The sequence below is a fragment of the Pseudonaja textilis genome, chromosome 1 (assembly GCF_049901715.1).
Source record: "Pseudonaja textilis isolate UNSWEBS1 chromosome 1, rPseTex1.2, whole genome shotgun sequence".
NCBI lineage: Eukaryota > Metazoa > Chordata > Lepidosauria > Squamata > Elapidae > Pseudonaja > Pseudonaja textilis.
The window spans coordinates 327,322,509-327,337,394 of NC_141990.1; the positions used below are offsets into that span (position 1 = coordinate 327,322,509).

Consider the following 14,886-nt stretch of genomic DNA (forward strand, 5'->3'; position numbering starts at 1 on the left):
TTTATAGAAAGCCCCAAAAATAATTTACTGCAGGGATGTCCAATCTTGGCAACTTTAAGATTTGCTGACTTCAACTCCCAGAATTGCCCAACCCCCAAGTCTTAAAGTTGCCAAGGTTGGACACTCCTGATTTACTGCTTGCATAAAAAGGGAAATGATAAAGAATCGCTCTTAGGATCTTTTGTTCTTCACAAAAGCAACCATTATATACTATGAATGTGAGTCAGTGAACATTTCTGTTATATTAGGGGGACTGTATTTTAATTGCTTTGGCTCCTTGAGGCAGCAAAAAGTTGGCAGGTTTTGCTATTTGAAGCTGGAGGATTAAGGGGCAATGCCTATACCCTGAGGTTTGATCATTTTTTTGCTAGGTAAACCCTTCCATGAAACAGAGTGGTAACAGAGGAAGTTGTGGAGAACCAGGTACTTTTCGGGGAGAAATTTCCCATTTTCCTTTAATCTCCTCCCCAAATCTCCAACAACACAGAGCAAAAAGGGCATTTGGAAGGGGGGATCATAGGGGGACGCATATGGTCTATGGCCTGACCATCTCAAAATTAAGAAAAATATAAGCAGTAGGAAACTTTCATAAAATAGCTGGATTATAACAGTCAAGCTAAACCTCTGGGTGAATTATAGCTCAGGTAATGGCTTGGAAGTGTTCATGTACCCAAATGGCCACAATAAACATGTCTTGATGCCCAAATGCATTACCATACATATATTTTTATTACCCATGCATATATTTTTCTCTCGCAGCTGAGGATCCCTCTAAATTGCATACTATGACTCAGCACAACATTTAATGCATCTAGTGAAAGGGGTGGACTGCAATCTTAGGCAGTGAAAGCTTAAGCCATAAAAGAATTTAGCCTAAAAGGTGCTACATGACTTTTCATTGTTTTACTGTAACAGATAAGTAAAATGGTTAAATAGAGATAATTACTCAGCCATTCCTAATCCCTATTAAAGGCATGTCTTAATAGCACTACATCTGTAAAGAAACCAGCTCAGCAACTTTACTGTGAATCTGCCTTTGAGAAAGTTTTTGGTTGAGAATGTGAGAGTTTTCAGAGAGCTTGATGGCTTAAGAAATGAATGACCTGATGAAAGAGAACAACTGGCTATAAGATAACTCCAAAGACCACACCCAAGAGGATTTGAATACAGGGCAACTCCCTGGCAGGTGAAGTAAAAAAAAACCCTTTATTTAGAATAAGCACCAGAGAAGTAATTGTATAGCTCTAGGACTGTGCAGTGGATCACATTTCAAGAACAGATGCCAAATCTCTCCCTTGGTAATTAAAATAAATTATAAGGTAAGGCAAACCTAAGTCAGGTTTCTGGCTAAGGATGAAGACTGGAATGCTTGTTCCAAAAGCAGGACTTAAAAGCTGCCCTAATAGATCAGATCAAGCTTATTTAATCCAACAACTTCCTCTAACAATGCCAAACTGAGATGCCTCCCACTCATTTGCCTAAGCATTTGCCTTGTCTTCATCTTAAAGCTGCAGATGGCTAATAAGGCTACCAGGCTCAGGTACAAAATGTAAACATAGCCAAGAGATATTACTCTTAATGCTTTTAATGTAAAGGAAGCTCTATGAAGATGGCAAATAAATGGACCATTGCCACAATCTCAAGGCCCTCATCAAAATCTGATTCCTTTGATCACTACCCACAACCCTCACTGTAGAGAAAACAACATATATACAATATATAACAACCTATGCCTACAGAAGAGAATATCTGTAACTCAGGGCGCTCTCTGGGCTTGGCTGTTTTCTTGCATACATTACCTAATCAAGGACACACTCACCAATACTCATAGGGTAAGCCACCTGTATATAAGCAGAGAGCAAATCCCACTTCTTTTTACCATTGATGGTGCCACCCAGTTGAGTAATGAAATGTCTACAAGAAAACAACCAAGCTCAGAGAGTATCAAGGATCCTATGGTAATCTATGCTGAAAGCATGCTGGCACATGAGTTCTGAAGTGGGCAGTCAACATTGGGGGAGGGGGGTGTCACCAACATATCAAAGGGCCTTGTAGCTGGCATCAAACAAAACTGCTCTGGTTTGTTTTCAAAGGAATTTGAGGAACTCTAAAATTTGTGGTTATAGCACAAATGATGCCAAAGAGGAGGTCATTAACAGAGTTCTTCATAGAGCTTTAAGGTTTCTCTTAAGAGAAAACCATGTAGGTTACATGGGTTTCAAGGTCAAATGATATTGTTGCTTCAAGATAAATATAAATTAGGTCAAAAGCCCAAGGCCTTGTTCAATAAAATGAGTGAGGGAGAAGGGTAGGAGTAATAAAAATAGCATGTAAAGATTATTTGCTAAAGGGGAGAGTGCTCAGAAGTTCAGAGCCTAAAGCAGAGGTTCCCAAACTTGGCAACTTTAAGATTTGTGGACTTCAACTCCCAGAATTCTCCAGCCAGGAGAGTTGAAGTCCACAAGTTTGGGGATCCTTGGCCTAAAGTTATGTAATTGCATCATTGAATATATTTGGAAGATAGGAAGAATGAAGTCCCTGATATTACTAATACTGATTGCTTCCATGTATATTAAGCTTTATGAGCTAACATTCATATAAGAGAACTCAGGGAGCTTACAATCTTAGAAGAGACAAAGCCAAGAAAAGGTAGATAAAAGACATCAGCTCTAAGATGCAACATTTGAAATTAAAGGCACAGTCAGTTTATATAAACTTCATGGTTACAATCACAAGTCAAACCCATCCCCCATACCTGTAGCTGCATTCCAGCCTGGTGTGTGTATGTGTATGTATGTATGTATGTATGTATGTATGTTTAATTCAAGAAAGTCTTAATCAAAGAACATTGGATTTATTACCTTCTTTCATGTTTGCGAATCGCTCCTTCAACTGGTGATCCACTTCAGGACCAAAAGCAAAGTTATTCACAAAGATAACACTGCAAAGTAACAGTGTGTTAGCAAAACAAGGAAAAAACATCTTGATTTCCCATTAAGGCTTAAAACAGATTTCTGCTGAGGGGAACATTTACCTCTTACAAAATTTAACTCACTATACTTAAATAAAGCCAGAGAAACTTACAAAGTGTTCTTTTGTTTGTAAAAGAACTGAATACAGGAAGTCTTTGACTTATGACCGTAATGGAGCCTGCCCCGTATCATAGTGGTGAATCACAAAGGTTGTAAAGCAGATTGGTTATGTGACTCCCTTGGTTTTATAATCTTTTTTTGAAGTAGTCATTAAGCAAGCCCTGTGGTTGCTAAATAAACCAATGGTTTGCCAATGGAGCAGTTTTGCTGAAAACTGGAAGGGGTACTTTTCAGCAAAACTGTTCTAAAAGAGTCATGTGACTGCAGCATATCTTGCCAAGCAACCCAAAGTCCAGTCACGTGATTTCCCCCCCTCCCCCACGACTGGATCATAAGTAGTTTCAAGGTAGGTCTATGATAACTTTGGTCAAAAATCAAGGACTACCTATAATCACATATGGCTTTTGATAAAATGCCTTACATGACAACTGTGCAGCATAAAGAGCATTGTAATAGCAATTAATTGTATCAGACTCAGCATACCATTTCATTTTCTTCTAAATTTCAGGAAGGAGAAGAACTAGAATGAAAGCAGACAAACTTCAAGAAATGTGTGTAATTTCTCTAGTTTGCTGGAGCTTCCTTTTCTAGAGTTCTACTAGCTGAAATTTGGTACAAAACAAATTCAAGACAATTAAAGAATTCTAAGCCCAGCTTTTGGTTTGAATATCAGAACTGAAAATGAAGCTCACAGAAGCGTCTACATAAATATGCAAACCAAGTTTCCCTAAGTATTTTTAATTCCAGCAGTATATCTGAAAACGGAGGCCTTTTGGGCTGTTTTGTTGCTGTTATTAAATATTTGGGAAATATAAATCCTTTTTAAAACTTATTATAATTCCTTCTGAGATCTGTCAACAGATCTGGATTTACATTTTGTCCAACCCCGTGCTATAATTCAGATTATTTACTCTTCCCTGACCTACACTCAGAGAAATCTTTCCAAAAAGAAATAGACTAAAACTTCATTCCCTTATTTAGTGGTGAGAATTTTTTCTTCTTCAAAAAAGTATCTGTGTTCAAATAATACTCCACAGAATTTATACTAATGGAAACTAATGTTTGAGAGATCACTGGAGTTTGGCATACTGGAATGACATAGCCTTAAGAGAGCCGAACTCCACCATCCCATCTAAGGTCTAAAAGGCTTTGCCTGCGTAGGCTGAGGAATTTATTTTATTTATTTATCAAATTTAGAGACCACCCATCACATTCTCAGAGGAACTCTGGGTGGTGTACAATTAAAAATACTTAAAGAATGGGCTGAGATAATTTTTCAGAAAAGAGGACCTCCCTGTAATGGTACATTGGCTAAAATGCTATATTGCAGGCTGACTCTGCCCACTGCTAGGAGTTCAATCCTGATTGGCTCAAGGATGACTCAGCCTTCCATCCTTCCGAGGTCAGTAAAATGAGAATCCAGACTGTTGGGGACAATAATCTGATTCTATAAACCACTTAGAAAGGACTGTAAAGCATGATGAAATGGTATATAAGTCTGTTATTGATACTGCTCTGAAGCTATATTGTGGCAATAATGAATCTGCCATTGAACAGCAATGTATATCCTTTGACTTCATTTAGTTTTGTATGTAAACATATAAAGATAGCAAAATCAAGGGATTATTTAGGCCCTCTAATACAACCCTTACTTAGGGCAGAAGTCCAAATTAAAGCATTCTCAACAGATGAATTTTTGGATATGCCTGGATATATCCATCAAAGGGATGGATGTCCACCACCTCCCTGGGGAATTGACCCCAAAACCATGGAAAGCTATGCTTAAATTCTACCCTGTTTTCCCATACAGAATGTCCTCCGCTCTGAATATTATCTCTGAAATTCCAAGAAACAGGGAACAGTAATATTATTTGCTAACAAATCAATGGAGCTAATGAGTAGCAATCCTCAAAGTGGGAGATGAGACTGACTTTTTATCAAACAATTGTATATTTAGGATGGCAGCCCTGGAAATTCAGGTTAAAACTGTACCTTGTGTTTGCGATTCTTTCTCGCCATTCTTCTGAGAGGAAATCACCTCTTTCCAGCTAAAAATAGATTAAAGGAAAAAGGAGCTTGAAATTCAAATTTAAACTAAGCCACTTTTTAGGTATCTAATCCAAACATATCTATTACAACATAGAATAGAGAAGAGGGAGAATCTATGGTTTTTTAATGTTGAATGTTAAGGCATCAAAACATGGTATGAAACAGAACATAATCCATTTGCAAAGTTCATTTGTGATTCTAATATAACCAGTTACTTGTTTCAAGAGAAGACTAAGCCTATGTAAATCCAAAGGACATACAAGGCTTTTTTTCCCCCAACATTAAAAACACACAAGCAACTATGCAAAGTATAATTATTAAAAGAGGATTGAAGAGTAGATGCTTAAACCTTTTCCTCCATTCTGAATTCTTACTTCCCATCCTACCTTCTGACCCAAAAGGAAAGGACAGAAATTCCAAATAGGCAGAAGACTTAAACAGCCCCCAACTTCAATCACCATTCAGCTTTCAGAATTAAAATGTACTTTGGAGAGGAAATATAATTCTATATTTCAGACACAGCACATGGTGTCAATAGCTTGTACAATTTACCACGACCTAAAACAGGTATTGAGAATCTGAGCACAGATATGGGGCCCAGACACAGGATAATAGTACTTTGTGGCTTATATGCTGTGTGAACCAAACAGTTGTGAGAATAGTTACATAAGAGAAAAGATTTGGCACATCAACATTTTAATCACACTCAACAATATATGCCAAAACAGAGATAACCAAGCTTTTAACTAGAGGATCCAGGCCAGTTACTGCTACTAATTTCAAAATCAGGAAGATTTTCTGATTATGGATAATCCTCAATTTATGACCAGAATTAAGGCCAGAAGTACAGTTGAATGTTATGGCCTTCATTAAGTGCTTAGCATGCGACTGCACCTGATGTTATGATCCTTTATGCAGGAGCCGTTAAGTGAACACCTTGGTTGTTAAATGAACACGTTTTCCCACAATGGACGTTTTTGTCAGAAACCAGAAGTAAAGGTCAAAATTTGGCAAAAAAAAAATGCCAAAAACCTGACTATGAGATGCTGCAAATTGGCTATAAATGCAAGCCAGTTGCCAAATGCTCAAAATGTGATCATGTAACCATGTGGGGGTGAGAGTGTTGAAAATGGGTCATAAATAACATACAGAGGTCTCTCATAACATCAAACAGCTGCTAAGTCACTGGTCATTAAGTGAGGACTACTTGTAACAAATTTTATTAAGAGAGTCTATCAGACTCCTGACTTTTTTACAGCCATAGACTAACATGTGTCTCCTTCTGCAGTACTATTTGGTTAAACATTCCCTGTTTCGGCAAGCATTTTCGAATTCAGCAGGACTGTTCTAAATGTAGCAAAAGTTTTTGATTCAGGTTTCTATACATATGCCAATGCCAGGCCTATGTACCAAAGGCATGGGAATTACATTTATGGCAAGTAAAGACCAGAATCTAGCCAAAGAGGCAGCTGGGATCCCAAGTAGGAGCACCAGAATGACATACGACTAGAGGGCCAATCACATTAAGAAACCAGTCCCTTTCCAAAAAAGACTGCTTTTCTGGAGTTTAGAGCTCAAAAAGAAATCTGAGAAAAGAAATCTACCCACAGCAAATGCACCTACTGCCTCACAGTAGGAAGAACCAGGACCTGGCTGCCTGCCTGTGTATATAATAACACACACACACACACACACACACACACACACACACACACACACATTTTCATTCCAACAGCCACTCTTTGATACACTTGGCTCACAAGGAATTGTCTGCCTGGAAAAGCACACACAGCTATTTTTAAAATAATAATAAAAAAGGAACACTGCTAAACATGGCTCTATTTCAAAACCACAGGAGGGACTGGAGGGCTTTTCAAATATTTGAGCGGGCTGAAGTTCCCGCTGAAAAACGGGCGGTAAATATATTCATCCAGAAACAAGTAAATATTCTGCTGGCTTTCTTTGTGGCAAAAGAGTAGATCTGTTAAGCAGTCCTTGCACAGGGTAGATGAGCAGGGCGAAGGCTATGATGTTGCTATTAAGGGGGGGGTGGAGAGAGAAACAAAAAGAAAGGAGATGGAGATTTTAATTGTTTTTTATTTTTAAAAGATTTTGTTCTCTGCTCTGAGTCATTTGGGGAGGGAGGGAGGGAGGAAAGAAGGAAGGAAATGTGATGGGGAAATAAAATCCCTAGGGAACGGGATTTTCATTGTTTGAATTACTTCTGGTTCAATACATTATATTATACTGAGATGGATGGATCGACAGACACACAGGGACAGATAAACATTTGCTTTTTGGAAATGATGTAGGCTGCTCCACACTGTAAGCTAAGTGGGCAGATACATAGGCTGAATGAATTACACAAATGAATATATATTCTTCATGGCATGTCTCATTTATCTTCTATCAGTGAAGGATGTTGGTTTCTGCTTTTGTAGCTCACCAATTTAATCTGAATTCTAATTTTGGGCAATTCTCTTCTTTACCCGGATAAAAGGATCCAATAATTCACTTGACTTATCTTTCTATGTCTACATCATTTCGAAGAGACTTGGTGGCACATAATCTCACTTGACTTTTTTCCTGACAGCCTCATTTACTTTTTTCATTATTTTTCACTCAACAAGAAACCAAAAAAGTAGGAATAGACATAATGGCCTGTTCATATTCAACATAGCTAAGCAAATTTTTTCCCAGCCTTGGAGACAGCTGCCTTGAGCATTAATGTGTCAATTTTTGAATTAACTTTATGTATAAGCAATGGCTTTTCAACACCTTAAAATTCCTGGCTAACGATTGTGCAGAGAGACATTAAACCAGATCATCTCCCTAATCCAAGCATTTTAAGGAAAAATTATAACCTATCACTGGATCATACATTTTCTTGCAAGTTGCGCCGTCTCATTAAGCCCATCTCTATTTCTAGGCCCCTTATTAATATCTTGGAACATAACTTAAGAAAATTGAGAGGGAAAAGTGACACATGGAAAGCATTCAGGGGAGGGAGGGATGACATCCTTAAGAGAAAGATTCTAGAAACAGCCATTCAAATCTAAGTGATTTCATATCAATACACCCCTAAGTACCTGCCTAGTTTGCCAATTGTGGTGATACTTCCCTGTTATCAGTTTACATGAATTACAAAGAGTTTTAAGTCTTAACTCAAAGCACAAGAAGAAATTCCCAGATAGTATATAGATGCCAAACTCTAAATCACCTGTCTAAAACAGTGATTCTCAACCTTTGTAATTTTAAAATGTGTAGCCTTCCAGAATTCTAGAACCTGGGAGTTGAAGTCCACACATCTTAAAAGTTGTAAAATTTGAGAAATGCTGGTCTAAATTGTAAAGGAAGTAGCTCTCTTTTATTCAAAGGCAAAATTTACAAATGCCAGAACAATACTATATCCTCTAAGCTCTTGGCTCAAAGGCCATATTCGTATATCATTTCCTGCTCTGTGGTGAAGACATTTTTTCAAGGTGAGAATGAGAAATGCATTTGGGTTTTGATGGACAACACATAAGCCTCAAGTCAAAACTTAGATGAATCCAAACAAAGAAGAAATGTAACTTGACTTTAATTAAAGAGCACACGAGTTGCCTGAACTTGTAAATGATTAATTCATATTCTGGTTTATTAAAGTTTTCTTCATCACCAAAAGGACCAAAGTTCCTTTGACTTTTCAGATCAACTTTAATTTTAATTTGCAGTTGACTTCAAAGATAATTCTCAGAAACTCCTACACTAAAATAAAAAGTCATTATCTACATTAGGGCTATGAAAGGAGATTTGCTTGGTTTTAAAAGGAACTTTGTGGTTTAGTTTCACTTACTGTGTAATCTGCATGTTTTTTCCCATACCATTTCATCCACTTTCTGAATTCTTTGTCCATCGTCTAGAAAAGGTAGAAGAAATAAAACAAAAAAATTATTAAAAGAAAAAGAAAATCCAGAGATTATATTTCCTCAAATAGAAGAAAATGGAAACTATGAGAGTATCTAATGAAAAACTGCTACCATACACAAATTTGCACTGGCATTAACATACCATTTTAGGATGTGGAAGGTAGCTGGATTTAATCTTATCTTTACAAAAGCATGGTAAAATTAGCAGCAAGACCTGTTGAACAGCTTTTGGGTTTACTACTTGAAAAATTCAACACTTATAGTGTCTTTCACAGAGTAGCCACCTACTTGGCACTAGGAAACTTACAGGTAGTCCTTGACTTACAACTATTTGTTTAGCAACTATCTGAAGTTACATTGCCACTGAAAAAAATGACTTATGACCAGCCCTCATGCTTACAACCGTTGCTGCATCGCCCAGTCATCTGTTCAAATTCAGGCGCTTTGCAATCAGCATATATTTACAATGGCTTCAACATCCCAGAGTCATGTGATCACCACCTCCAACCTTCCCAGCCAGTGCCTGACAAGCAAAGTTAATGGGGTAAGCCAGATAGCAATCGCAATAGCACTTAGACTTATATACCGCTTCACAATGCTTTTACAGCCCTCTCTAAGCTGTTTACAGAGTCAGCCTGTTTGTCCCCAACAATTTGGGTCCTCATTTTATCCACCTCAGAAGAATGGAAGGCTGAGTCAACCTTGAGCCTGGTAAGACTCGAACTGCCAAACTGCTGGCAGCCGGTGATCAGCAGAAGTAATAGTACTGCATTCCAATCACTGAGCCACTGTGGTTCAGATCCACTTAACGACCAGGTAATTCACTTAAGAACTGCAGTGATTTACTTAACATCCATAGCAAAAAAAAAGTTGTAAAATTAGGTCTAACTCACTGAAAAACTGCTTTATTTAGCGATGGAAATTCTGGTCTCAATTGTGGCTGTACGTTGACAACTACCTGTACAGATTTCAACCCAGATTGCTCCATTTGACAGAATTTCAGAAAAATATTCTCTGTGAAAGCTATTTCCCAAGGAGCACAGATGGCCATGGGTTAGAGAAATGTGTCCTAGTCTCAGATGGGAACTAAAATCAATGGCAGAGGATATGCTTTCAAGAACTTAAAATACCTGGCATCTACAGGTTAAAAGGAAGAAAAAAGAATAATGGATATCTACTATACAACTTTAACAAAAAGTCCATGACTACTCAACTCACAACACAACCAACACAAATCCTAAAAAGAATTACACTGCCATACATCAAGAATATCTCAGAAACTACCAACATACTACTACAAGCATATGGAATCAACATAGCACACAAGCCCTTCTAAACATCCTAAGCAGATCCAAAAACCCGACAAACCCAGAAGAAAAAACAGGAGTCATCTACAACATACAACGTAAGGACTGCAACAACCACTATGTAGGACAAACAGGCAGAAAACTGGCAGAATGCATCCACAAACACCAACTAGCAGTCCAAAGACATAATGAAGAATGTTTTAATTTCACAACATATAGACAGATTTAATCATAGTTTCAACTGGGAAAATGTGACCATCCTAGACCAAGCCAAGTCCAAAAAAGCCAGGGAATTTCTAGAAGCCTGGCACTCTGACATATCAGCCATCAACAGACACATGGACATTAACAACATCTATAGACTATACAAAAGGGACTATTACCCAGCCCAAAAAGGAACAAAAAGACCCAAGCAGCTTATCAGGAGCAATCAGCACCCAGATCAGCATAGATTAACTCCCAGATTAACATCAGACCAACCATTAAGTAAACAATACCCCAATTAAGAAATTGCCAAAGAAGCCAACAGCAAACAACCCAACCAAAGATCTCCTCCACCAACCTTGACAGGGCAAGCCACTAGATTAGAATATAAACTGATGTTACCTAGTTTGGGTAATGAAAGGTCTGCAAGAAAACAAGCAAGTTCAGAGAGCACCAGGGACTCTCAGGGAAAAAATAGTATTGGGGAAAAGGGCAAATAAAACTATACACTGATTTCTATGCTGTTCAAAGGCAGCCTCACATATAGCCCTTGCTGCTACAGAGCCAAATTTGGTAGCTATTGCAGCCTTCCCTGTAATAGAAACTATCCCTGAATTGTATATTCTACCTACCCACCTCCTAGGAAATTGTTCTGAGAAGCAATATCCCGTCTTCCAGTCATAATTCTGCTGAAGCCCAGCCTGCCAATGCCTTCTGGTGCCCACATGCCACCTCCTTTTCTATGTGTTATACCCAAACCTTCTTTTTGGTATTTGGCTTAGAAAAGAATCCTTTTAATACAGTCCCCTACAAAATCTAAAACTACTGATATGGCTTAACTCAGACGACAAGAACAATGAGGAAGAAAAAAAAAACGACCAGCCAACAATAAGGTAGATTGGGCAGCTCCTTCACAAGTAAGGTTTCACCTTCTGCAAGGGCAGTTCTATGTTGGAATTGTTATTACCGGAGCACTATAAGATGCAGTTTGATAACAAACAATAAAGTGATTGGGTCTGGAATAAGTACCTGAGCTGCTATTTTGAAAAGTTCTTAGCCCTGACATTCAGTTTTAGAAGCCAGAAAAATTCTGAATAACTTTAGGGTCCATATATTGTTTCTTTCCTTTCTCTACTCTTGGGGAAGACTATTTATTAACTGTCACCACAGTCTGTAAAACTGAGCAACTAAACCAGTGTGTTTTTTAATCTCAGTGGACTTCAACTCCCAGAATTCCTCAACCAGCATGCTGACTCGGATATTTTGGGAATTGAAATCTGCACATCTTAAAGTTGCTGACTGAGGCTGAGCAACACTAATCTAAGCACTGGATGTTGAAGACGGTGTTTTAAAAAATGGATAGTATATATAATCACTCTGGCCAGATTTCTAACATATATTACAATTTTAACTCAAGGCACTATGTTACCTCAGCGTATTTGGCTGGAATATCAGCTTTCTCCACACCATAGTGATGCTTGCAGTTTGTTGCTGCAGCCACCTGGAGCACAACTTGACCCACACCTAAAAGAAGACAACAGAGTAGTAAAGTTATGAGGACTGCCGCAATGTCACATGAGAAGCTAAATTTGGAGTAAAGTTTACATAAGAACTTCAAGGATATGAATAAACTTCTAAACGTGTTATTTTGTAGATCAGAGTGCCTTGCACAGCAGTGCCTTGGTTCACGAAGTCCAGGATTTTTCTTAATGCTACATGTTAGAAATGCAGATTAACATATAGAACTAGGTTTAAATGCAAAACTAACACTTTGATCTAAGCTTGGAGCAGAGAAGGTTACCAACGGAGCTGACATAAGACCAGAGTGAAATATTTCAAGCTATATGTCAGACAGACATCTGGCTGTCAGATTCTCAGTCTACTGAAGTTTCCAGAGCTGTTTTCAAAATATCACTGCAATAGTCCAGATACTTAAAGCCAAGTCTGTTTTCAGAAATACATGGATAGATTTGTGTGCACTTAATGCCACTGATATTTCACAATTAGAGTTCAGCAGATTTTGCCTTTTTCTCCAAGCCATGGTTTATTTAGTTTACAATCCCATATTATCAGCTCATGAAAATGTTTCAAATACAACTTTATTTCCTTAAAAAAAGGAGGGGAAACTTCAAAACAATCACCAACTGAGGAGGGAGGGGGGGAGAGAGAGGGAGGGATGGAGGGAGGGGAAAGCATATGTAGCTCTTTTTTCATTGACAAAACAGTAGGAAACTGGGTGACTTTGAACCAGTTTCTCTCTCTCTCAGTTCAGCCAACCTCATAGAGTTGTTGCTGTGTGGAAAATAGGAGGAGGAGGATGTGTTGGATATGTTTACCATAGGATACAAATAAATAAACTATAATGATAATAATAACAATAAACAGCAAGGCATAACATTGCTAATTCTACTGCCTATCCAGAAGCAATAGGGAAATACCTTAGTCAAAAATATATTAAGATTTCACATTAGCATGACAGCTGGAAAAATAAGAATCTGTATAGCAGAATCTTTAACTCTCCTCTGCCCCTTAACTAATTACCTAGCTGCAAGAGAAGGAATCATTCAGTCAAAAAAAAAAAACTATTCTAGGTGAACCCAACAATTTCAGATTGCATAGTAGATTTTTCCCCCCATATTGGTTGCAGCATTCCTCTCAGTTTCACTGTGGCTTTGCCATATGGCACAGGGTGCTGCTCTTCAACAAAGGAAGGTTCAGCCCCTCCCTAGATACCCAGAACTGCCACCCACTGTTTTTTCTGGACAAATTGATAGTGACAGGGTCACAGAAATGCTGTTAGTTGCATTAACTAAAGTTCCTGCTTTTCCAACTAATAGATTCTATTTTATGCTCTGGGTTTAGCCAAAACCGGCAACACTATTTTCAAATTTGAAATTATAAGAAATATTAAACTTAGGTATTTTTCCAAATCAAACAAATAAACCCAAACACTTTTTGGAAGCAAAGGAGCACACAAGAGGAATATAGTATTGGAGTCACCTAGAGATTTAAAGAGAAGTACTAGATGTTAAGGGACAAATAAATTCACATGGCTAAAACAACACATGCTGGAGGCATCACAACCATTGGCTGGCCAGAGCTTGATGCCGCACGCTATTATTTTTATTTCCACCCACATCCACACTCCCACACTCCCTCTCTAGTTACCTCCCTCATTTTGTGGTTCTCAATGACCTAGTTGGACACTGACAATGTCAATTGCCAAAATTATGATCTATTTCCATCATGTCAAAATTGGAAAACCACCATGGTTTCCAATTCCAGTCACCAAGCTTTGCATTACAGTAAATTATACTTCCAACTTGGTGCTGTCTATTGGAAGCCAGCACTGTAGCTCATCAAGACAGAAGAAAGTCAAAGCCAAAGAACATCATTTTCCAGTAAACAAAACACACATTTCAAGCTATGGATTGGCTATTCAGAAAACAGTATAACAATTCTGTTTGAACTATTTTGAGTCGAGTCAGAAAAGAGAAATGGGTAGTGAACACTTACCACTGCCTAAGTCTACAAAGAGGTCATCTTCAGTCATTTTTATTTCATCTATCATCTGGGCCACCAAGTCAAAAGAAGTCTCTCCATATACTTCTGGGGAAAAGGGTTCATAGTTGTTGAGTTTTTCTGGGTCCGTCACTGAGTGGTTATATACTTGCTGTAGGATATGGCGCAGTAGCCCATTGGAAGGGCGGGTATTCAGTTTCATGGGCTGGGTGGTTCCTTTCCACTGAAGAATGAAACAAGAAACCCACTTATCTCAATCACAATTTGTTCCTTATAGCAAAAACAGCTTTTAAAGTGCAAAACTCCCCTCAACACTTGTTCATAACATCAACAGCACCAAGAACATTATTCAAATAAGAAGGCTGGAAAAGTTACTGAGTAAATCCTTCACCCTATGACAAGCATCTGCCATGTAACTAGACTTACCATATAAGCATTAACCCTAGTATAATCAACTTACATCTAGTCCACTTTAATTAAGTGAAGTATGTATACTACCGAAATTCTAACGAAGTGTACTGTTGGTAGTAATGGAAATCATATACATCATGGTTTGTGCTTTCTAAACAGTAAATAAACTATGGTTTGCAGCTCTTTATTTCCCTTTGTTCAGCATTCCTGAGCTGAGCAACATTCTATGTTGGCCAACAAGTTGCTTTGAAAAGCATATAAACAAAGCCTGAAAGCAACAGGCTTTCTTTGTCATGTCTGCCTCCAGCTACTGATGTTTAAAGACAGGCTGTCTCTAAAATAACCATTCCCTACAAACATTATGGCTAATTGTCACTGATCAATCTTTCCTCC

The 14,886-nt window shown here is 38.1% G+C and overlaps 1 protein-coding gene across 8 annotated transcripts in view; it reads right to left on the minus strand.

The window, feature by feature from the left end:
- DOT1L (DOT1 like histone lysine methyltransferase) overlaps nt 1-14,886 on the minus strand; it is a 76,417-nt gene that overhangs the window by 36,327 nt on the left and 25,204 nt on the right. For all 8 annotated transcript variants that reach the window (XM_087922735.1, XM_087922733.1, XM_026698984.2 and 5 more), the window contains 5 exons: nt 14,077-14,305; nt 11,990-12,084; nt 8,977-9,039; nt 5,085-5,140; nt 2,862-2,941 (listed from right to left, as the gene is read on the minus strand). In XM_087922735.1, the coding sequence (XP_087778861.1) occupies nt 2,862-2,941; nt 5,085-5,140; nt 8,977-9,039; nt 11,990-12,084; nt 14,077-14,305 (523 nt within the window). The remainder of the gene's footprint in view (nt 1-2,861; nt 2,942-5,084; nt 5,141-8,976; nt 9,040-11,989; nt 12,085-14,076; nt 14,306-14,886) is intronic.